The 24,205-nt window shown below is 41.1% G+C and overlaps 2 protein-coding genes across 2 annotated transcripts; one reads left to right on the top strand and one right to left on the bottom strand.

Annotated features, from left to right (window-relative positions):
- Window positions 1-325: 325 nt before the first annotated feature.
- QDPR (quinoid dihydropteridine reductase) lies at window positions 326-10,800 on the bottom strand. Its single transcript, XM_069856258.1, has 7 exons — window positions 10,707-10,800; window positions 9,598-9,690; window positions 8,242-8,338; window positions 6,456-6,596; window positions 4,013-4,121; window positions 2,661-2,744; window positions 326-1,178 (listed from the first exon to the last, which is right to left on the bottom strand). The coding sequence occupies exons 1-7, from the start codon at window positions 10,788-10,790 to the stop codon at window positions 1,073-1,075; spliced, it is 714 nt and encodes a 237-aa protein (XP_069712359.1). The 5' UTR covers window positions 10,791-10,800; the 3' UTR covers window positions 326-1,072.
- A 2,793-nt stretch (window positions 10,801-13,593) lies between these two features.
- On the top strand, window positions 13,594-18,583 carry CLRN2 (clarin 2). Its single transcript, XM_069854912.1, has 3 exons — window positions 13,594-14,112; window positions 17,705-17,884; window positions 18,318-18,583. The coding sequence occupies exons 1-3, from the start codon at window positions 13,860-13,862 to the stop codon at window positions 18,581-18,583; spliced, it is 699 nt and encodes a 232-aa protein (XP_069711013.1). The 5' UTR covers window positions 13,594-13,859.
- The last annotated feature ends 5,622 nt before the right edge of the window (window positions 18,584-24,205 follow it).

Below are 24,205 nucleotides of genomic sequence, written 5' to 3'. Positions count from 1 at the left end.
ACACACAACTTTGCATGTTCAGTTGTTTTCAAGATGTTCCAAAAAATAATACTCACTCCATGTAAGGCCATGTTCAGAATAGGCAACACCCTCAACTCTGCAACCAAACTGTTTGTCCACATAACATTTGCTCCAGCTGAAGGTCTGCCTCTAGGCATGGCTAGTATCTCTTCAGCACCTCTACCACAGACATGTATTTTACACAGCATGATCAGGAGGAAATAAGTGAAAAACGAAGCCCTTGGCCACAACTGAACCTCAGGTTCAGTTAAATTGATTAAAATGTTATCCAAACATTTGGATTACAATGATAAAGACAGCCCAGTACATAAAACAATATACATTTATTTAGCACAAAATGTTCCATATTCAAATAGAAGCATGTGTATGCTTTTTCTAGTACTTCTTAACAGCACTTTGCTTTTTCAGAAAGTGAAGAATCATCATGACAAACACACAGACATACTAATCATTTGGCAGAACAACTGTTATGTCCTAAGGCTGTAGTCCTGACAGCAGCTTATAAACTGTAAGGCAAATTAGGAACTCCTTCTCAAGTGAGTAATCTCTATACAGTTCCATTAACTCAACTGGAACTTTCACAAGAAAAACGTCACAGGACTAGAACATCACATATGACTGCAATGCTTCCTTTAATTACAGCCAACATAATATGCGTGGCAGGATTACATTCTCAGAAAGGCAAGGACAAGCAGACTACTGACAGATTCACAATAAGCTTCCAGAAACACTGACTGAGAAAATAAATCCAACCATTATATATGTGATTACATGACATAATTGAGCCCAACTGCCATTTCAGAGAAAACAGGTAAGTTGAAGAATTAGGATATTTATGGACATTAAGGCCTCCAACTTTCATTTAGAGACAAATACTTGATACATGTTGGTAAACAAATGCTGATAGCTCACAACTGACAGTACAGAAATATTACTTGAAATCTGGTTCCATTAATGATGTAACCACAATCACTGATACAGAAGACCATCCAAATTATATCGGTAGACTGATTTTCCACAGCTTCTCCTTTGCTGATTTAAGTGACTAACATCAAAGATGTGCTGCGACTAGTTCAGTCTTCCCTCCTGTAGTTATAACTTGGATTAGACTCCCTGAGTTTGGTCGATTCTTTCCTGTTATCCAGTCATAGAAGGTTCTGTTTTAAAATAAGTGGACAAAACAGGGTGAGAAAGAAAAAAAATAAATGCTACTATGAGGTATATTAACAACAAGCATAAAATAAAAGCCTACAACTTCTTTTCCAACTGCCCTCTCTAGTGACTTCTATGTATGTTGTAAACTAGCAATACAATCACCGGATTCAGACACTCAGAGTGTCAGCTATCTGACACAACAGCTTTCAGGGCACAAAATTCAAGTGTAATATGGGAAAAGATTTCCCACATCCTTTCCAAGATGCAGATATTACCAGCACTTAACAACTTAGGATGTTTTCCTTCCACAGCCAGTGAGATTTTCAGTTTTCAAAGCTGGATTTAAAGTTTAGGGAATTGGAACCCAAGAAACAAAACCTAATTCTCTCATAAGGGAAAAGTACTTAAAAAAAAAAAGAATTTGTAAAACCACAACATCTGGCTAGGCAGCCTCTGGAGCGCAATAAATTAAAGATCTTTTTTTGAGCATTTTTAAGCCTACTAAATTCAATAGATGGGGCTCTTTTAAAGAGCCACATCAAATGGCTGCAGAGGCTTGTCACAACAAAACACATTCCCCATACTGATATCCAACTTAAAAAAAAAATAATCACACAAAAAAAGGAAATCTGATGTCAGAACTAAACTTTCTCTGAACAACCAGCAGTAGGTAAATGCAATTTCAGTGTGAGTTCTAAAAGATTTTATGAGCCCTTTACAACATATGAACATAGATTCATCTTTGGTTTTCCTCAAAGCCGAAAGACAGCTGTGTCCTTAATTTTCTTCTTTTTGACAGCTCACCCACATCAGAATGTTTGCTACTTTGCTACTCCCTATCACATCACAGAAAGCTGCACTTAGACTGCACCTCCTCTAACTGAGAGGAATGAGTAACAGTAAGCCTTAGAATCTCAGCCTGCTATTCAATAAGCTACAGCTGAAGGTTCAGCATTTTGCAGCATTATTCAGAACAAGCTTTTGTGGATGATAGAAGATGATAAAAAAGAAACGTTAACTAAATTTTTCTAAACAAGAGCAGGAATTTCGCCAGCAGGGAGAAGTGAACTAACAAACCATACACTGGGTAGTATAGAGTGTTTAAGAGAAAAAAAAAAATCTCAAAGTTTACATGCCTATTTGCAGTTTACCTTGAAGCCAGACTACCGTCTGCTGAATCTGCTGTCTGCAATTTAATTTGTCTACAGGCTTTACAAGATTCTCTGGCTTCCAACTGCTTGAGGCTATCTCCCCTGTTGGAATAACTGGTGTAGAGATGCTGAAGCTGATGGAGTCTAGCTCATTTTCTCCAGTTATGAAGCCCGTGCTATAAACCCAACGCAATTTAGAAACATAGAAAATGGAGGGGTGATAAAGGGAAAAAAACTCCCAAATCCAAGACAGCTATTAAGAACGAATATGCAATAAGATGCAGCAGTAAGAGGGACAGCAAGGATTTGCTTAGTTGTCACATGGATACTCACTCAGTGATGAATTCTAAGGGTGTCCAGGAGCTGAAATCTGCATCAGGCATTGATTTCCTGTTTGCTGGTGTATCCAAGGTAACCCTGTGATTAAAAAGATAAGCCTTTTATTTATACATCATGTTTCTGATAAGCACCATCTGCTTCTATTAATCACTGTAACATATGCCTGACTTTTCCACCACGTGGTATGGATTTCTCTTGCATCCTCTACATGTGTTAACAGCATACAGCCATGAGTTTCAGTGTACATCAAAAGCTCCAACCTATACCCCCTCACCTTCCTTGTTTGCTGATGACATTCAGGCCATTAGGGCAATCATTTAGCTCTCAGCTCCCTTACAGTTTCCCTAATGCAGACAGGGAATGGCAGTAATATGCTTGTTTCCATGTACTGCACAGCACATACGCACTACAACCATGCTTTCAAATAGCACCACACAAGCTGCAAATGTAGAGATTAAATGAACAAGCACGAGTAGTTCAGATTTTGATGACAGACATTTACACCGCATAGAATGGTATTAAGGGGTGAACTTTTCACAGGTCTCTCACCGAGCTGAAAATCCAGAGTGTAATCACTCTCAACAATTCACTCAAGAACAGAGTTTTGCATGACCACTATACAAGAGCAGAATGCCTACAAGTCCAGTGATCTTGGTGTCTGCCTGTCAGTAAAGCCCTGTAGAAGGTGGTATCAATTATTGAAACACTTCTAACACCACTGCGCTCTGACATGAGAAAGTGCATATAAGTGTGTGTATGAGGAAAGCAAAGCACAGAGAATTCAGGTGGCGTTCCAATTGCCTATGCAGAACTCTTTACTCTTAAGTTTTGCATTCTAAAATAGATCAGGATGCAGAAAGAACAACACTTTCAATCTCTGCAGCAGAATTGATAAATTTAGACATAATGAAGACTTACCAGGCCATCCGCTTCCCTCATCAAAGAGAAAGCTGTGACAGGCAAATACAAGCTAAACTTTTTACAGATCCTCAAACTGGCCTAATTTTACCTAGATGCATAGATATACAGCACCTTATGAAGGAGCATCTTTTTTTAAAAAAAAATATTATGGTTAAACTGGTTAAAAGTGAATCAAATTGTATGTCTAACATCCCCTACCATTTTGCAAAGGGAAGAAAAAGAAAAGAACTTAACCTTTTTTTAGTGTGCCCTGCCTATCATTTTGTTTATAGATTCAAGATGCCTCCTTTCTCTGTGAAACTCTAAGTAGGTCTGGGGACCTGTTTGTGTACTGTGAACGGCACATCAGAAGCATATCTCAGTGACTCCAAGTTACAGTAGAAGTTAAATAAAACACCGGCAGAGGCAACTACGCAACCACTTACGGTAAAATGGCAACAGCAGCAGAACCAGATGGCAAGCCACTACTGGCACCAGCTAAACTCTGACAAAGCTGATGCACTGCTCCTTTCGCCATGCCATAGCCAATCATCCCTAACAATTAAAAACAGGCAAGTTAGAGCACAATCAAAATAGCTCTCGGTATCTTTATCAGTATGACAGAAACTCAGATTATTTGACAAATACTAACTTTAGGACCACTTACCACAACCAGAACAGAATCAGACTTTTAAAACGTATCAAAACATACATGTTGAAAAAAAAAGGAAAAAAGAAAAAACCAAAGAGCTCCTACTAGGCATCCAGAAACTATTACAGAATGCAGTTTACTCAGCACAACAGAAACAAGCAGATTACCAAGTTAAGTATGTTTAGTTAATGCACCAAACGTACCCTGAAGGATGGGACCTACAGGGCTAACCTTACAAATCTTGCAGAATAAGTGTGAAGATGCTCATAGACATTAATAAGGCAATAATCTATTAATCATATGGCTAAGGTATTCGCAGGTTTGGACCCTAACAGAGCTCACTTCTTCCTGGAATTGTAATTCACTTGGTCAGCATCCCAAGTCTGACAGACCCTTTCAAGAAGGCTACAAAAAAAAGTCCTCTAACGGTAGAAAACAATGAGATAACCTGCAGGAAGGACACTGTGGCTTTCTAGGCAGACAGTATTTAGTGATGTAAGAGCAACAGGAATGAACCTAAGGCACAATGGCCAGGTGCAAGACAATCATGGTGCTACAGGTTTGAGATCTCTCATTGGATGTATCTACCAAGCAGGGCAGCACAGATGCAGCACGTAAGAAAATATAAATGTATTTTGTCTACTCCAACTGGATGCCTTTCTACCCATCTATATAACTATGCAACCCGTTTCCAACATTCACGAGGAAGTATTTTGTATCAGTTACAAAAAAAATTTTGCATTGTTGAAGTGTTTCCATTATATTCAAACAGACCTATTGTTTAACATCCATTTTTATTAGGAGGAATGATAGGTAGCAGTAGCTAACTTACTTGTTACAATAAAAATACTTGCATCTCTATCCTACTCCTCTCTTGTCAAAAACAAACACTCCAAATGTTCTTAAACTTTTTCATGCCTCCACCTTCCTGGGCCATCACTGTCAGACTGCTTTTGTAGCTGTTTATTGAATTTTCAGTATTCTTCAGTTTGCATTATGAAAGTCAGCATTTTCACATAAGAAAAGAAAAACCACACTAACAGTAAACAACAAAGATTATTCCTTTCATACTGGCTGGTAGTAAGAAGGGTAACGAGTCATATTTGCCAAAGTTGAGTAACAACTCTTACCCAATTCCTCCTGATGTTAATAAGTTGCATGTGTTTGCCCAAAGCACTGCTGTGTTTTTTAGAAAAATCCAGTTTGAAACCAGCTAGTTCAAACTATAGAAGTAAATCACTTTGATCCCTGTTTTGCGGTCTCTACGTCCCAAAATGACCCAAACAAACAACATTAACGCCAGAGTTCACATTGTTTCATTCACATATGGTCAGCCAGTAGTACACAGTAAGTTATTCCTTTGCTTATTTTCATAAAACATGCCTTTTATCTTCAGACTATGCCAGATGCAAACAGAGAAGACAAACCACTAACTAGAAAATACAGCATATTTTTCCTGAACAGTTTTAGACACCACTTTCAAGAATATTCACAAATTTTATGTTTTAAAATTTTAGTATTTAAGCCCCATCAAAACGTTGTTGAGGTTACACTAATAAATGATTGGGAAATAGTAGTATTTGCCTCAAAAATTTCCTTCTCTCTGCCTGTGAGCTTGCACCATTGCCTTCTTTTTTTTACTTTAAATTACTCCCAGCTTCCTCCCTCCATGCACACCAACATGGCAAGGAGTGAGATGAAAAAACTCAATAAAGTTCTAATTAAATAGCTAGCAGAGTGGAAAGCCGAAGGTCAACAGGCTTATCTATGTCTGAAGCAAAAGCAGACCAGAATCAGAACATAAGGAGGACAAGCATAGTAAACAGAATCAGCTGAGTCATCATCAGCGCAAAAACTGGGCAATTAAGGACTCTGCCTTTCAGAACACAAACAGATTTAACTTTATTTAAGCCCTGTACATATAGCTTGCTGTGTGCTTCTATTCTTCATTATTTTCTGAACATTTTTTTTACTATATCATATATTAACCAAGTACATTTCACCAACATATGGAAGATACTTAACTGCTGATTCTATTTGTTTGCACTCCAGGTTCAACAGATTCAGTATTGCTACCTGTAAAATCACACTTTCCCTAAGTGTTTCAGCAACAATTTTCCACTTGTACTAGATGCCAAGAAACTGGGAAGTGGCACTTTTGCTTCACCAAGAACGCCCACACTAATAGGCAGCTCTAGCTGCTGATGTCCCAGCAGTTATCATGCATTGCATTTTACCTGGGGTTCCAGATAAAGCAGCTTGAGCTCCTGTCAAAGTCAAGAGGCCACCTTCTTTCAGATGTTTCGTGGCTAGGTGGCTGCAAATAGTCGACGTCCAAACACTCTGCTTCCACATTAGATCACAGGTTTTGTACAAAGCTGATTGGGAAGAGAATTAGTGAAATTAACCAAAAGATAGAAAACTTCTACCTCTAATTTCCTTACTCTCACACAGAGCGCAACAGCACTATGCAACAGGACTATGAAAACATGCTTCCTCTTATTTTGTACATTGGGCAAAACACCAGCTGATGCCTTTTGTATCCCACTTCCCTTTGGGCTCTGAGTCCCAGCTTCACAGCATATATTCTAGGCAATTATCTGCTTTCTCAATATCAGAAATAAAAAACAAACACAAGACAGTTCCCTTTGCTCTCCATTAATGGTTCAAAGATTTCCCAAGTTCTTGAAACTCCTGTAGGGGTTGCTTCCATCTACAACAAGGATCTCAACTCTCACATTAGCTTCATCTGACCTTGTAGTAGCACGATCTGTCCTTTTCCCTAACTTCCTCACTGGCTGCAAAAGAGCTACACTCCATTAGTATGCAGATAGAAGACTACAAGAGATAAAGGTGTTGAAAAACAAATATTTCTTATCACCAGATTACTTCATAAACCAAGAAATAATCTGTCTGTCTGACAGTAGGATGCTGGTAGGGAATATCGAAGATATCCCAAGTGTGCCAAGCATGCATTCCAGTGCCCCTACATACTGGAGCACAACTTCTAGTAATGCAGCTTATGAGAGAAGGTGTACCCATAACTTCAAATTAAAGCAAAACTTGAACTCTCATCATTGCTTTTTATTATCAATATTTGCACAGGAAAAGAAGAAAACTAGCCATGCCAAAGATTCTAGTATTTAGAAAGAAACATTTCCATAATACAATAAGGAATAAGCATGAATAACTCTGTGACATAAACTGACCACTCATCCCAAGACACCCTGCTACCTTATCAATAACATTACTACAAATCATGATTATGATAAATTACCTTACTTAAAATATGGTGCATGCTAATAACAATCTAATATAATGCAACTGAAGTGTAAATATGTATGCCTTTCCTTAAAAAGAAATCTTTGCCTGTAATTACTGAACTGGAAGGGGGAATTAAAAGACAAATTTTACCTGATTTCCTCCACGCAGAAAACAAAGCTATTGTTTTTTCTTATATCTCTACATTAGTGGTTTAAGTATAAAATTTCATTCAGAATATTACATGTATAAAAGCTTTTTTAAAGCTGAAGGCTTTTTCCTGTAGCATGAGCTCAGTTTTTAGACAGCTCTTTCCACTACTGTCTTGCACAGTAACAGCTCAGAGAACTACAAGAGGCAACTGAGGTTTTACGTGTAAAGCGATGAATTAGGAAATTACATTGATGTTTCTACCCAGCCACTGCCTTATGTGACTTGCCTGACATGGGTAACCTTGGCCAAAGTTAGTTCATAGATAATAATGCTGAACTTCATAAAGTGCATCAAGATTTTTCCAAAGAAAACTGGACCATCAAAAAGTATTTCTGAGAATATCAAGCGTGGCACAAATTTAACAGAGAGTAAAAATTCATAGAAGCACTAACAAGCATTGTCACTGAGCTATTTTATCCTTTCACACTTATGTCCTCTTCTGGACTCAGGAAGAAAGATGATCTCAAATATCTTTATCACCATGATTTTTAAGGTTTCCTCTCAGATTTAATTCACGTGTTCACTAGTATCCATGTACCAAAGGCTTACATTTGGCTTTGGCGCTGCCTCCAGCCCATCCTCCTGCTACACACAAGATTGCATCCACTTTTTCGTCACCAAGAAGTTTTTCAACCTCTGCTGTCACCTTCAATACACAGAACAAAAAACATATTTAAAACACTGGACTGATAAGGTAAAGGAGGAAATACCAAGACTGCCTTAAAGTTGCTTCTGTTCCAGTTATGTGGTCGAGCAGCAAAACATAGCAATTTAAACAGCTGCAGAAAAAACAATGCTTATTATCTATGAACTCAAAACAAAGTAATTGTGTTGAAAAATAACCGTAGATGAAAGTCAGGCAAATAAAAGTCAGACTGTGTGGCATGTGATGACCCTGGAAACAACTGATCTGAGCAAGACTGAAAGATTGGACTCTTACCCGCATTTTATTTGTGACTTACTTTTAAACAGGTTCTTCTCTGTTTATGTTGCTGTTTAACATGGGAAATGAAACACTGGGGCTACTGGTGTTACTTTGGGTAACAGTGCAAGAAATGAACAACTAAAGATTAGCCTTCCTACTGCTTCTACCTAGACGACAACCATCAGCTGGCATCTGGCCCCTAAATGTGAGATTGTGTACTATTAGGTATCCAGTATCTTTTTCTCTTTAAAATATAAGACTTCATTATTGGTAATCAATTTGTTAGCTAGGAATTTTCTCTGACAAAGTGAAAAGCAAACCATCTCTCAACAAAAGAGAAAAACACAGTTTTTCACAAAGCCTCAATATTGAAAAATACCTCACGAACACTCTACAGAACTCTTTAAAAGCCTTAAGAGCTGTGTAGATATAAAGAAAATTTATTGGCTAGTGATTCAGCTTATCAATATGAGAAACAGGTTCAAAAGTTTAGATTAAAAAAATAAATCCTGTCCCTCAAGAGTAAAGAAAAACACTTTTTAGGACAGCTTGGATTCTCCTATATTTGCCTTCATGTAAACCAGTGCACTCTCTAGGAACCCCACCAGGGATTAGGGTTTGCATGCTTTGAGTACATTGTCTACCCACACATAACACATTCAAAAGTTATGACAGAATAAGAAAGAAGTGTTGTACTTAACGCTGTCCTAATCCTCCATCATTATATTCATCTGATACACTGTCAAGTCACAGATAGAAAAATAATGCAGCACTGCCCTGTGTGCAGAACCTCCAAGCCCCAAGCTCACACATCCACGAAAGCAGTTAAAAGGAAATCCCAAAGAAGAGGTGGCAGCAAGCAGAAAGGACCCATCCCACAGCTGTTGTTGTCACCGGGGCAGGGGAGGTGTGAAGAGAAGAAAACAAGGAGGAAGAGAGGTGGAGGCACACTTTGCACAGCCCGCCCGGTGCTGACCCACCTGCTCAGCCTGCTCAGGGAAGGAGTCTGTCATTGCCACCACCACACTGGCACTGGCGTCCTTGCTTTCCACCAGGTCGATGCTGGCTACCCACTGCCACAGCAGGAGGAATACGCGTTACTGATACAAGTACTCACTATTACAAAAAGTGTAATATTTTCTATTTAAGCTAAAGCAGAGTTAAGCCTCATCTAAGTAATTCTATTTTTTGAAAGTTAGAGAGAACGTCCCTCTGACAGTGTGTTTTCTCCCAAACAGTGTTCTTTCCCAGATACTGTTCATTCTTTGGAGATGATGACATCTTCTGTGAAGTACGATCCATGCTGAACAGATCTCTCTTCTGTAATCACCTGTTCAGAGTGTTTCCCTACCTCAAACGTAAGGTCAGGCAGAGCTGGGGCCAGCTCCAAATCAGCAAGAGTTCACAGAATCATAGAATCACCAGGTTGGAAAAGACCCACCGGATCATCAAGTCCAACCATTCCTATCAAACACTAAACCATTCCCCTTAGTACCTCATCCACCCGTGCCTTAAACACCTCCAGGGAAGGTGACTCAACCACCTCCCTGGGCAGCCTGTTCCAGTGCCCAATGACCCTTTCTGTGAAAAATTTTTTCCTAATGTCCAGCCTAAATCTCCCCTGGCGGAGCTTGAGGCCATTCCCTCTCGTTCCGTCCCCCGTCACCTGGGAGGAGAGACCAGCTCCCTCCTCTCTACAACCTCCTTTCAGGTAGTTATAGAGAGCAATGAGGTCTCCCCTCAGCCTCCTCTTCCCCAGGCTAGACAACCCCAGCTCCCTCAGCCGCTCCTCGTAAGCCTTGTTCTCCAGCCCCCTCGCCAGCTTCGTCCCTCAGTTCTGACTGTCGCGAAGTTCATAATAACATTAGACACCGGAAAGTAACAGAATATGCCTAAGATTTCTGGGAAAACTTACACACACGCCTGTAAATGGAAAATACACCCTGCGAGCAGCCGGTCCGGCTGCACCGACGGAGCTCGCTCCCTCCCGCCGCCCGGGCCTGACAAGGGACGCTCGAGGCGCCTGGGCGAGCCGGTTCGCCGGCGTTTTCGTCCCGGTTCCGCTTATTTTCGGCCCGGTTCCGCTTACCCAGCTCCGGGACTTGAAGAAGCGCACGCAGTGAGCGCCCAGCGCGCCGCAACCGCCGCACACCAGCACCCGGCCCGCCGCCATCGCCCCCGCCTGAGCCCGCGCCTGCGCCTCAGCCCCGCGGGGAGCGCGGGGACCGCGGGGGGGGCTGAGCGGCGTTCATTGGATGGTTAAGCAGGTTGAAGCGGCCTTAGTAAATAATACGGCGCCGGGAACACGGGGAATCGTTTTGCCTGATCGTAGAATCGCCAGGGTGGAAAAGGCCTCTTGGATCATCGAGTCCAACCGCTTCTATCTGGCACGAAACCGTGTCCCTGAGCACCTCGTCCACGCGGCTTTTAAACACCTCCAGGGATGGAGACTCAGCCACCTCCCTGGGCAGCCTGTTCCAGTGCCCAATGACCCTTTCTGTGAAAATTTTTTTCCTGATGTCCAGTCTGAGCCTCCCCTGGCGGAGCTTGAGGCCATTCCCTCTTGTCCTGTCCCCTGTCACTTGGGAGAAGAGGCCAGCATCCTCCTCTCTACAACCTCCTTTCAGGTAGTTGTAGAGAGCAATGAGGTCTGTGTCCATTGAGGCTGGTTACAGGACTTTTATACTGGTTAAACACATTCATACAGATTACGAGAAACACTGGTGACATATTCTGTAAATATTGGTTAAACATACATAGAACTCATTATCACCTACTCTTGAATGTACATCACAGTTTCTTTATGTCTTCACAATCCTCTGATGCCCCTTATTTTATCTCCTTCCTCATTGTGTCCTCTTGGTGAGCTCAGGTCTCTGCTATGTTCCTGCTGGGGGACTGTCCTTGTTTCAACTAGTAAACAAGCTAAACTCCTGTTACAATCACATCCTTACTGCAAGCTGGCCAAGATTTGTTTCTTATTATTCCTAATGATTTATTCCTTCCTTCACAACCATACCTGTGCACTCCTAAATCATGTCCCCAAGCACCACATCTGCTTGTCTTTTAAACACCTCCAGGGATGGGGACTCAACCTCCTCCCCAGGCAACCTCTGACAGTGCCCCAGAACTCTTTTGGTTCAGATTTTTTTCCTAAAGCTGACTCTGAACCTCCCCTGGCACAGCTTGAGGCCATTCCCTCTCGTCCTATTCCCTGGGAGAGGAGACCAACACCACCTTCCCACATCCTCCTTTCAGGCAGTTGTAGACAGTGATAAAGTCTCCCCTCAGCCTTATCTTCTCCAGGCTAAACAACCCCAGCTCCCTCAGCCACTCTTTGTAACACTTGTTCCCCAACCCCTACACCAGCTTTATTGCTCCTCTCTGGACACACTCCAAGACCTCAATATCTTTCTTGTAATGAGGGCCCTGTTTGTTGAGCAGGTTTTGTTGCAATGGGGACCCCAAGGAGGATGACTGAGTGGCGGAGTGGTGCAGTTGCAACACCAGAAGGACACATGTCATCCAGAGGGACCTGGACAGGCTGGAGAAGTGGGTCTGTGTGAACCTCATGAGGTTCAATAAGGCCAAGTGCAAGGTCCTAGGTCAAGGCAATCTGCCATTTCAGTACAGGATGGGGAAATGATGTGATTTGAATGATGCCCTGCAGAGAAGGACTTGGGGGTGCTGATTGATAAGAAGCTCGACATAAGTCGGCAATGTGTGCTCACAGCCCAGAAGTCCAACTGTGTCCTGGGCTGCATCAAAGGAAGTGTGGCCAGCAGGTCGAGGGAGGTGATTCTGCCCCTCTGTTCCTCTCTTGTGAGACCTCATCTGGAGCATTGTGTCCAGTTCTGGAATCGTCAACATGAGACGGATATGGAGCTGTTGGAACAGGTCCAGAGGAGGGCTACAAAGATGAACAGAGGGCTGGAGCACCTCCCATATGAGGACAGGCTGAGAGAGTTGGAGCTGTTCAGCCTGGAGAAGAGAAAGCTCAGAGGAGATCTTATAGCAACCTTCCAGTACCTGAAGGGGCTACAAGAAAGCTGAGGAGCGATTTTTTACAAGGGTATGTAGTGATAGGACTAGGGGCAACGGGTATAAACTGGAGAGGGGAAGATTTAGACAAGGCATAAGGAGGAATTTCTTCATAATTAATATGGTGAGACACTAGAACAGGCAGTGCAGGGAAGCTGTGACTGCCCCGTCGGTGGAGGTATTCAAGGCCAGGTTGGATGGGGCCTTGGGCAGCCTGATCCAGTAGGAGGTGTCCCTGCCCATGGCAGAGGGGTTGGAACTGGATGGGCTTTAAGGTCCCTTCCAACCCAAACTATTCTAAGATTCTATGATTCTATGTGGTCCCCTCCTCAGCTTCCTCTTCTCCAGGCTGAGCAGCCCCAGTTCCCTCAGCCACTCCTTGTAACGCTTGTTTTCCAGCCCCTGCACCAGCTTTGTTGCTCCTCTCTGGACACCTTCCAGCACCTCAATGTCCTTTTGCAATGAGGGGCCCACGTATTGTGTGGGTCTTGTTGCAATGGGGACCCCAAAGCGGATGACTGGAAACATCCTTTGCAAAATGGGAGCTGAACCGGTCAATGCCTCCAGGCTGCGCTTCACGATGTGATGTGGTACCGGCCCCAGGGACGCCACAAGGGCTAATTAATTACCGCTGATAAAGGCCCCATAGCGCTCTCAGAGGCAACTGCAGTTGGTTTCCCAGGGGCTGGGGGCACACGTGGAACAGGGAGGAGGCAGCAGCACCCAGGGGCCAGGTCTCCTGGCTTTAAGGCTTTGTCTCTTGCTATTGTCTCTTGCTGTCCTTGTGGGCTATGCACCCACATTTTCAATCATTAAAAAAAAAATGGATTCCGCTCCTAATTTTCTTCCCATGAGGTTACAGGAAAGAACTTGATGTCATTTGAGCAGGGCAATTAAACCTCTGATGAAACGTTAGCCAGGCGATAGAGATAGGATTACTTTCTGCGGCAAAAAGCATCGCTGCACAACAGCATAATGAAGCTGTTGCTTGCGACCATTTCAGGATGTTGCTGCAGCAAAATATGTTTTTGGACTTGATTCTTAACCATACAGTTTAATTTCTGGAGCTTCAAAAGACAAGAAGATGTGTTTTGAAATGCCTACTACTTGTTTGTGGATTTCAGAGCATGAAAAAAAGAAAAGTGAGAAATGTGCCTGAGTTCTGCAGAGGCCTTGGAGATGATTCCTTGAGGCCACGAGAATGCCCGGCTGTTTTAAAAAGACTTTATTTGCCTTGGCTTCTATTATAAGTTTTGCATCTTTTATCTTGATTGTTGTTGCAATGGGGACCCCGAAGTGGATAACTGGAAAGATCCTCTGCAAAACAGGAGCTGAATTGGTGAATGCAACAGATCCGGAGCTGGTTAAGTTCATTGGAGAAATTTCCTATGGGCTGTTCCGGGGTGGCAAAATACGCCAATGTGGGTTGGGCGGGCGGCGTTCCAAGTTCACAAGTAAGTACTATTTTGGCTAAATCTTTAATGTCTAGTTCAACCTTACAAGTAAATGATTATTAATAAATCTATATTTGTGGCTGGCTTGTGTTGTTTATGTCTTGGTATCTGAGTGTGCATATAAAATATCATTTCAGGGTAGCTTTTTTCTTCAAGTTATGTTCTGTAATCCTAGAATCAAGAAGGGAAAAAAATCCCTAGGACTAAAATGAGGATTTCCTTTTAGTCTTGTGAAGGGGGTGAAAGTCATTAGGACATGACCCAGCAAATCATGCTTTCCCCTTTGCTGACTCTTTCCTATGCCAAGCGTTTGTCTTCAATCTCTCTGTGCCTCTTTCCTTGCCTTCTCTGTTAAACTTCTCCCTTTCTTTTTCATTTAAGAAGTAGAGGTTTACTTAGCTGGCTGCATTTCTGTATTCCTCTAGCTCTCCTAATGCAGATGTCTGCCATAGCAGATGCTCCTGACTTTATTGACATGTTGAAGAAATTTTTACCTTCTTTTCTAGTAACATTGGTGAGAAAAAACGCTGAACTCTTCAAAGATGTAGAGACTCTTATAAATATATTTCTTCTACCTTAAAAGGTTTTCTTGAGGTCTCAAAAGCACTCAGATGTTGGTCAGTACTTTGGGCGATTTCCTGTTTTCACACATCCTGTGCTGTAGTGAAAATGCTATTTCGCATTGAAGATTGTTAGTTCAGTGTGCGGATACAACTTAAATCAGTGTGAGTTGAAGCTACTACAGTCTCAGCCTCTCCCTGGCCCACAGCAATGCTCTCCTGTCCCCATCCTTTGCAGTGGCTCTACTAGTTGTTCTGGTGAAGTAGTTCAGGAAGTTAAGCTGGCCAAAAAATTAACCTTTGCTTATCACACAACTGCACAAGCACTGCTATAAAAAGGTGAAGGAAGGGAGGACTTTGGGACTTTAGAGGGAATGGAGAAGAAACCAGAGCAACCGCAACTTAGGTCAGCATGGCCAGTTGTTAAACTGTGATGAATTTGGAGTAGTCACTTCTACAATAACCAAGTCTTGCTCAAGCTCTGACTGCAGCTGCAACTTCATGACAGGGACATAGCAGTCATGCTCGAAGGCTTTGTCTAGTGAGTTTGAATGTCTGGCAGATAGGCAATCAGGTCAAAGCTCTCCTAGCTCTGCTCTGCTTCTCTTTAGGGCATTCAGAAATACAGTTACAGTTCCTTCACCCTATCAGAGAGAATGAAGAAAAAATAGCCAATCTTCTTTAAATCCCCCTTAATCTCCAAGCATTGTGAACTGACTGGTGAGCAAGACATGGGAGATATGTCTTGGGGAATGTGTTAGCATAAATGCACTGCACTGGCAGCACAGAGCAAGCCAGAAAGCTAGCACCTCATACACTGCAGTATGGAATTCTGAGTTATGACAATACACGGTTATTAGTACATTGCTTTTCACTTTTTTAACATTCTCTAGAGGATGCTTGCAGCTGGCACACTCTTTTAACTGGGACAGTGACAGCATGATTCAATTACCATAATGAGTGTCCAGTGCCATTTTAGACTCCTCAAGGAGTATCACCTGGCCTCCAGCCGCTGCTCCTGGAGGTGTCCTATACATAGGGTAGTATGTACTTTAGAAACACGTGGTTGTCATGATAGTCTTAAGGTATCTAAATTGGCACACAGTGCTTACATTTTGTCATCTGAATCAAACTCTGAGATTGAGCTGGGGAAGCCAGGCCGTTTTGTCTGTGCAGACCAAACACAGCTGGAATGTGTCAGAGCCTCCATGGCAATGTTGTTCCTGAGTATTTTTATTTCTGCATACTAAGAGAAGCTCACCAGTCATGTCTCTGTGGTTTGTCTGAGTGCCTCAGAGAAGAGGCAAGAGAATCATTAAAACTACTCTAAAAACTCTGCTAGTCTGTGAGAAAGCTGAGTTCCATGTGCCGTGGTGTTACACTGACAGTTATTTTAGAGTTGAATAGACTATATGCAAAGGACATACAATGATCATCTAGTCCAACTGCCTGACTACTTCAGGGCTGAGCAAAAGTTAGAGCATGTTATTAAGTGCATTGCCCAAAATGCCTCTTAAACACTGACAGGCTTGGGGCATCAACTGCCTCTCTAGGAAGTGCATTCCAGATTTTGAGTAGCCCCTGGGTAAAGAAATGTTTCCTAAAGTCCAGCCTGATCCTCCCTGGTGCAGCTTTGAACCATTCCCATGTGTCCTGTCACTGGACACCAGGGAGGAGAGAACAGCAGCTCTCCCTCCACTCTCCCTCTTCAAGAAGCTGTAGAGATAAATGAGGGTGCCCTTCAGCCTCCTTTTCTCCAAACTGGACAAACCCAGTTTGGTTGCTTAGTTCTTCCTCACAGGACATTCCTTCCAGCCCTTTCACCAGCTTTTTTGCTCTTCTCTGTTCATGTCATGATGACCAAATTGTACGCCTGATATTCACTGTGACATCTACCAGTTATTGCTGCCTACTTTTTATGGGGTCTGTTTGGATTTTTTTTCAGTTATGCAGTATACGAAGCATATTTGGTTATAATGTAATGTTCCTTCTTTTTAGAAACTTTTCAGTAATTAGGCAGTTAGCTCTTCAAAACGTGTATGAGCATGCAGTGCTATGCTATCTGAAGGGCTCTACCGGTTTGTGTTTTAGGATTCTTCTCTATCAGCTTCTCTCTTTCCTGTCTGTCAACACATCACCTACAATTCCCTGCTCACATTTCTTCTGATTCTGTTAAGAAGGGGCTGCAGGATAGCCTGAACAGGCAGGTGCTCCACACGTCCTTGTTGGTGACCCATTTGGCCCTCTAAAGGAGTCACTCTGACTGTGAAGGCAAAAGCAAGAAAGTTGGCGTTCTTTAGAGGTAGGCGAGGGACAGGCTGCTGAGTAAGAACTAATGCCTGTAGCAAAAGATGGGAGCACTTCACCTAAAGCCCACCCAACTGCAGTACTTTACAGGCTTGCTATAGCTACAACTAAGGTGCTGCCAGGCACCCAGAAGAGCCTAAAGTGGGCATAAATACTAGACGAGAAACCAAGAAGGGAGATGGAAAGTGGAAATCCGTGGGATTAGGAAGTATGAACTCAGAGTGGATCTCACTGGAGTCACTGTTAGAGAGAGAAAGAAGATTAATAGGAGAAAATAAACACAGAAAGGTGCTGGACAAGGAAATGGGCTATCAGACTTCAAAGGGATGAGCTTAAGAGCATGGGACAGGAATGAGAAGCTCAAAAAAAGAGCTTGGGATAGAGAGCAGAGGTGAAAAAAAGAGACAGAAAAGAATGCAGCAGACAATGTAGTGCAGAGATAAAGACATTAACACAACTAGATAAATAAAACACAACTTAAGCCTGAACCCATATTCACAGGCTCACTGTGAGGGATTGTTTCTGTGGTAGAATATTCCTGGTTTGTCTGATGTAGTGACTAATAAAGCATCATGAACCACGATGTGTGTAACTACCTGAATTGAACATTTCTATAAAAAATAGTCCTGTTTAAGTATAGTTTAAGTCTGCAGCACCAGTACAGTGTGATGTTTACTGTTGTCAAGAAAAACATGCACTGAATAGATGATTTCTTTTCTTGCCAGTTTTCCCACACATGGTGAAAAAGCTGAATACAGGCCTGCATGTGATGATTATTATGTTCCTCTGTGTGGCCATTTTCTTTTCCCTGGTCAGTTTTGGATTCTGCATTCTTAACACAATAAAAGTTCCTTACCGGGCTATTAAGGGTCCAGCAGGAGCATGCCTTTGGAACTTCCTTGCAGGTAAAATCATCTACCAGTATTTTTCATTAGTCACAATCATATCAAATGCTAAACGTTCCTTCTTTTGCCTTACTAAATATCTCCTCAGCTTAAGTACTAGTGAATAAAATGAAGTTAGCAGTGAATTCTCATCTTTCAAAACAGGTCTGTCAGCTGGCATCTCAGCTTATTGTGTCTAGTCAGCTTTTTACAGGAGCTGTGAATGCCAGTCTTCAGGTTCCGTGTCACTGGTAAAAAGACATTATTACAAATGCTGGTATGATGTTTCACCATACAATTAAGACTAAGCCTTTTGAAGGTGTTTAAGCCACGCTTGTCTATCCCTATTCTGTTAATGTTCACTGTTGTATTCAACAACCCTTTCTGAAGCACAACCAAAATGTTTTATCTTGTTTTGACAACAACTGTGAGTACTTGTTTCATTTTGTTGCAGGTGGATGTATAGCACTTGCAGTCACCAGCTTTATGGCTGCTGTGAAACTTCATCACCTCACAGAAAGAATTGCCAATTTTCGGGAAAATGTCTTTCAGTTTGTTATCTTAGAAGAACAATTTGAAGACTGTTTTTGGCTTTGTGTGGCAAGTGCCACAGCACATGCAGTAAATTTGCTGCTAATAGCCATTAGTGGGATTAATGTCCCTGAAATTAAGACTAAACCAGAAGAAGCAACCGTTACAGCAGAAGATATCATGTACTAATAAATCTTCACAAAACTACTTTGGCTAAGTGAACTGTCATGAAAGAAACAGTTTATTGGCTCTTCAGCTTTTGATTTGGTTGGACGATTTTGGTATGAATGTCAGTAAAGTAGACACTTATAAAAATTGCAGTATTTTTTAAGGTCAGTCTACAATGCCAGCAGTTAACACATGTGGGGGAAGAACCAAATGCTAAAAATATCATTATTCTCAGAAGTGGCCAATATCTGCAGTGAATATATGATGTTTGCACTTTTTAGAAAACTGACATTTTGAAATCTTTTGGAAACCTAAGGCAAAATACAATTTCAACTAAACCAAGTGTCTTCTTTTTTTAGAAAGAGAATATGTGTATCACAAATCTTTGCTAATATATAGTTATTTGAAAACAGAAAGGATACATATTTGCCAGTTACCTTCACAGAATTATCTGGAAAATGCTGAGAGGGACATAAAAGTTATGCTTGATGATGCTATACTGGGTTAAAAAAGAAGACTTCAAGATCTTTGAGTCTCAAGTTAAGGGGAAGTGCAGGCCAAGTGTGCGTGAAATGTTTTTAAAACAGAAATTAGCAAATCCCACAAAGTAAATAAGTGAGAAAAGTAAGGTTTATGGGATGCTAGTAGAGTATGAAAAAAAAACTATTGGCTGTAAGATGAAAGTTTCATTGCAGCTTCTGGAAGTAAATTAAACAGAATCTAAGTAAAAGTGCTTTTAGATAATCTGGAAAGTAATAATCTGACAGGTTAATCGTCTTCAGAACCCTGTTAATTCTTGTTTCTATCCAAAATCAAGTAAAAGTGATGTATGATGAAACAGTATTAAAAAGAACAAAAATTGTTGAATGTATGGAAAAGTTACTTTCTTACGAAGTACCATAATTTTGACAGGCATTCAACCTGTTCTTGGGTCACAAGTAATGAATATTTCAGAGAAAATAATATGCCATTAAGCATGTAAGTTTTAGATTTTGACTACTGTAGTGAACATGGACTAACCTGTTAGTAGTAAAACCTACACATAACTGAAGAATGTCTTTGAATGAATAAAAAAAGTTATCATATAAATGAAATAATTTATTTTGCAGTCACTCTTCATCGGACCACTACCTCTAACAGTTCTTGCGAAAAACTTTGAAAAAAATAGTAACATTTTTAGAAAAGGAATTCAGAGTGTTTTAAGAACTTGTTGGGTGATTAAAAAAAATCCTTAAGTTGTGTTTGAAAAGACTTCTTTACAAAAATAGTATTGTAAGGGTCAAGTATTTTCAGAAGTGTCCAAAACCATATTTTATGTACCCAAATTACTAGTTTTATCACTGAAGGGTACAGAACACTCAGTAAAACAAATTGCTAGAATAACTTGATATTTAACATGTTTGCTGATTTGGCCTCTTTTTTAGATATTTAAATAAGGACTTATAACTTGGCTTAAGCCCATGAGTTTACTATTTTTGACCCAAAGACTTATTTTCCATCCTCTTTTTACTTTGTTTATATCTGAAGACCAATGAAAACAGATGTCTTATGCAGTAAATCTTACATTCAGTTGGTATTCTTGTGAAATCAGTTTTGTAGTTGTAAAAATCTATTCAGAGTACTCTCAATTTACACAGAATACTCAAATCACTATGTTCGCTAAGTACTTCCGCAGTGTATACACAGGCTCCAGGTGAGGTAAGAAATTAAAATTATTTATGTCCTTTTCAGTGCACAAGCAACAAGACCAGCAGCCATTTGGCGGTCAGACAGTAGCCTGGTTTCAGAGGAAACATTACCCAAAGTCAGCCTACAGATGCAATGAGCAGTGTCTAGTACTGTAGGCTGTACAACCTCTGGCTTTGGCCCTTCAAGTTTATGAGAAAAGCAGAGATTTGTGAGGGTGCTTCTGCAATAGGCTCTAACAATCTGCCCTCTTGAAGACAGCCCCTTCTTTTTAGGAACAGTAAAATCTTTTTTTTCAAGTCCCATAAAAATTTAAGAGACATCTGAAAAGTTTTGATGAGTCTACAGCCCTGATTCATTTTTAGCATTAGAGATGCAGTAAAGCAGAAAAGGTAATTCCTAATTTATACAACCACTTACTTCACTGTTGTTCTGATTTTACTGATTTTACTTTTACTCAAACCCTTCTCTGGGCCACAACTCCAGGAAGATGGTGCAATACCCAGTACATGGAGAGACAGCAAACCAACCCAGTCTCTGAAGGTGTCTGGGATGGTAGCAGCACAGTACTGTTCAGAAAATGGTCCAGAGGCCTCTGTGCTACCACCACCTTCGCCTCCCAGAAAATTCAGAGTGGCTCTGAAACAAATCATTAAACTGCAATATAGGTAATGCAATTAGAAAATGAAATTTGTAATTTTTCTGTGAACATATGCTTTAGAAGTAGTTGTTGTACAGGAAGTATTATACTGTAACACATAACTTAGCCTTTACTAAATATAATTCTTTTTAGGAAGTGAAAAGGAAGGAGATTTTTAAACCCTCCATACAGAACAATTGCTTCAGAAATGCTTTTCAGTAGAAGTCATATGCATGTATTAAAATACATTTCTCACACTGCTAATGAACTGCTTCATGCCCTCCAAACTTCCCCGAAAAATTAGTTATAGAGTAAGAGTCATGGGACTACTTAGGTAAGGACAAGATTAAAAATTTGTTAGACTGGATTCCTAGATAGGTCGCAGTAGCTCTGAAAGAACCATTAGAGTGCACGGTATAAACAAAGTTGAGGAGGAATAGCTGGGCTGATCAGCTTTCTAATTCCTTGGTTTGAATCTGTTCAACAATATTCTGCAATAACAGTCCAAAAGAAGCTTTCTCACAGCAGATGTATGAAACATTCCTGAGTATTATTGTGGGATATTGTAGCCAAATGAGTTGAATGACTAAATAACATTATCACCAAATGACTGCTTTGTGACGTGTGAGAAAATAGTCTTTGCAGTTCACTTCAGAGTGAACAGCATGAATTGAACTGAGTGAAACAGATATAAGGCCAAACTAACCATTCAGCTGTATGGGTTGTCTGAGTTTAAGCACTGCTGAGAGACACTGATGGGACAATGCACAGAATATTTGCCCAAGAAAATTCTGTTGGTGGCAGAGAGAGGTGAAAGTCAAATACAATCATACACAGTTAAGATGTACAATTACAAAGCACAACTTAGGCTAACAATGGGTAAGTCTATCTTTTCATTTGTCCCTTGTACATCATAAAATACTTTCAAAAAATGTGGAACTTGATACCATGATCTACTTTATTTACATGTTTTCATTTTGGTTATACTTCACATAGTGTATCTGATCATATGCATGCTCAACATATGGAAATTAAGACTTCTGTGGGAGTGCTTTTTACTTTGGAAAATCTGAAATCCCAAATGCGAACATTTTTGAGAAATATCTGGCCAGAACTTTGGAGAGAATATGGGTCAAATCCTGTTTTTACATAGAATTAAGAACAACTTCATATACCCTGAAAATACCCACTTAATTTGTACATGCAAAATGTATAGAAGCTCCATGCAGGATGTAGAGAAACTATGGAGCCATTCTTCAAAGAACTATAAAACTACTCATTCTGTCTAAGAGCCTCTCCAAAATAAATGAATCTAAAAATGAACTACCACTTTGATTCTTTAAGTAATGTTATGATTTAATGTTAAAATATCTAAATCAGAATATAAAGCAAAATGGATTCAATTTCCCTCAGTCATTGTCTCTGAGAGCCACTGTCCTTAATAAGACACATTACCTCTCCCTGTATCACCTAATGGAAAAATCAGTTAGGTGGGAACTGCAATATCCTGTTAGAGAAGAACAGTCCCGGACATCCTTCATTGTGTTCTGCTGATATGACAGCACAAGTTCAGTTACAAATGGAAGTAGAAGCAAACTAATTGTTAGACATAGTGTCATAAGGTGTTGAATTCTCACATATCAAAGCAAATTACTTATAATGTTACACATTTCTGAAACAAACCAACCAACCCCCCAAAATTCTGATTTATTGTCACTTGACAATAAAATCCAGTGCATGTTTAGTGCCATAGGAAATCTGGGTCTTCATACTGAGTATACAATAAATGTCAGCAAACTCCAAACAGTTATTTTCCATACAGTGCTTTGGCTACAGAGACACAAATCTACTTCTGACATTACACTGAAGACCCAGAATTCTGGTGCGCATTTTCCTGATAAAATATAACCACATTCATTCTTGTTGGTCTTTTATTTTCACTGAATACATTTTTTTTTTTAATTTCACTCTGGGATTAGAATCATAGAATCATAGAGTTGATAAGGTTTGTAAAAACCTCTAAGATCCTTAAGTCTAACCATCAACACAATGCCAACATACCTACCATACCATGTCCTGAAGCTCTGAAGCACGTTTTTTGAACACCTTCAGGGATGGTGACTCCACCACTTACCTGGGCAGCCTGTTACAATGCTTCACCACTCTTTCAGTAAGGAAATTTTACCTAATATCCACTCTAAACTTCCCTTGACATAGCTTAAGGCCATTCCCGCTTGTCCTATCACCTATCACTTGGGAGAAGAGACCAACACTCATCTCGCTACAACCCCCTTTCAGGTAGTTGTAGAGTGATTAAGTCCCCCCTCAGCCTCCTCTTCTCTGAACTAGACAACCTCAGTTCTCTCAGCCACTCCTTGTAAGACTTGTGCTGCAGACCTTTCACCAGCTTTTTTGCCCTTCTCTGGATGTGCTTCTGTGCCTCAATGTCCTTCTTGTAGAGAGGCCCAAACCTGAACACAGTATTTGAGATGTGTTCTCACCAGTGCCAAATGCAGGAGCATGATCACTTCCCTGGTCATGGTGGCCATGCTGTTTCTGATACAAGCCAGGATGCTGCTGGCTGCCTTGGCCACTTGAGCACACTGCATGGTGATATTCAGCCAGCTGCTGACAAACATCCCCAGGTCTTTCTCTGCCAGGAAGCTTTCTAGTCACTCTTCCCCAAACCTATAGCATAGCACAGGGCTGTTGTGACCCAAGTGCAAAACTCTGCGCTTGGCCTTGTTACTGCTTTCTCTTAGAATCTAATCAACTCTGCCTAAACAGATCTGCTGGTGCTGTACAAATAAAACACCATCCTTCATGGAAAATACTGTAAATTTCATTTCTGGAATCCCTAGTATAAGAAGGCTGTGGAACTGTTGGAACAGGTCCAGAGGAGGCTACAAAGATGATCAGAGGACCGGAGCACCTCCACATGAAGACAGGCTGGGAGAGTTGGGGTTGTTCAGCCTGGAGAAGAGAAGGCTCCGAGGAGGCCTTATAGTGACCTTCCAGCACCTGATGGGGGTGTACAAGAAAGCTAGGGAGGGACTTTTTACAAGGGCATGCAGTGACAGGACGAGGGGGAATGTCTTTAAATTGGAAGGAGGAAGATTTAGATCAGACATGATGAAGAAATTCTTCACAATGAGGGTGTTGAGGCACAGGTTGCCTAGGGAATTTGTGGCTGCCCCATGCCTGGAGGTGTTTAAGGTCAGGTTGGATGGGGCCTTGGGCAGCCTGGTCTCATGGGAGATGTCCTTGCCCATGGGAAGGGGCGTTGGAACTGCATGATCTTATCTATGATTGTACAA

This window comes from Phaenicophaeus curvirostris, chromosome 4 (genome assembly GCF_032191515.1).
Source record: "Phaenicophaeus curvirostris isolate KB17595 chromosome 4, BPBGC_Pcur_1.0, whole genome shotgun sequence".
Taxonomy (NCBI): Eukaryota; Metazoa; Chordata; class Aves; order Cuculiformes; family Cuculidae; genus Phaenicophaeus; species Phaenicophaeus curvirostris.
Note: the sequence above shows the minus strand (reverse complement) of the source record. Positions and strands in the feature narration are given on the sequence as shown.

Coding starts and splice junctions, on each gene's coding strand:
- QDPR (XM_069856258.1), bottom strand. CDS start 10,790: ATGGCGGCGGGCCGGGTGCTGGTGTGCGGCGGTTGCGGCGCGCTGGGC. Junction 8,339..9,597: donor TCCCTGAGCAGGCTGAGCAG/GTGGGTCAGCAC, acceptor TGTGTATTGAAG/GTGACAGCAGAGGTTGAAAA. Junction 2,745..4,012: donor GCTGCTGTTGCCATTTTACC/GTAAGTGGTTGC, acceptor TTTTAATCACAG/GGTTACCTTGGATACACCAG.
- CLRN2 (XM_069854912.1), top strand. CDS start 13,860: ATGCCCGGCTGTTTTAAAAAGACTTTATTTGCCTTGGCTTCTATTATA. Junction 14,113..17,704: donor GCGGCGTTCCAAGTTCACAA/GTAAGTACTATT, acceptor TTTTCTTGCCAG/TTTTCCCACACATGGTGAAA. Junction 17,885..18,317: donor CCTTTGGAACTTCCTTGCAG/GTAAAATCATCT, acceptor ATTTTGTTGCAG/GTGGATGTATAGCACTTGCA.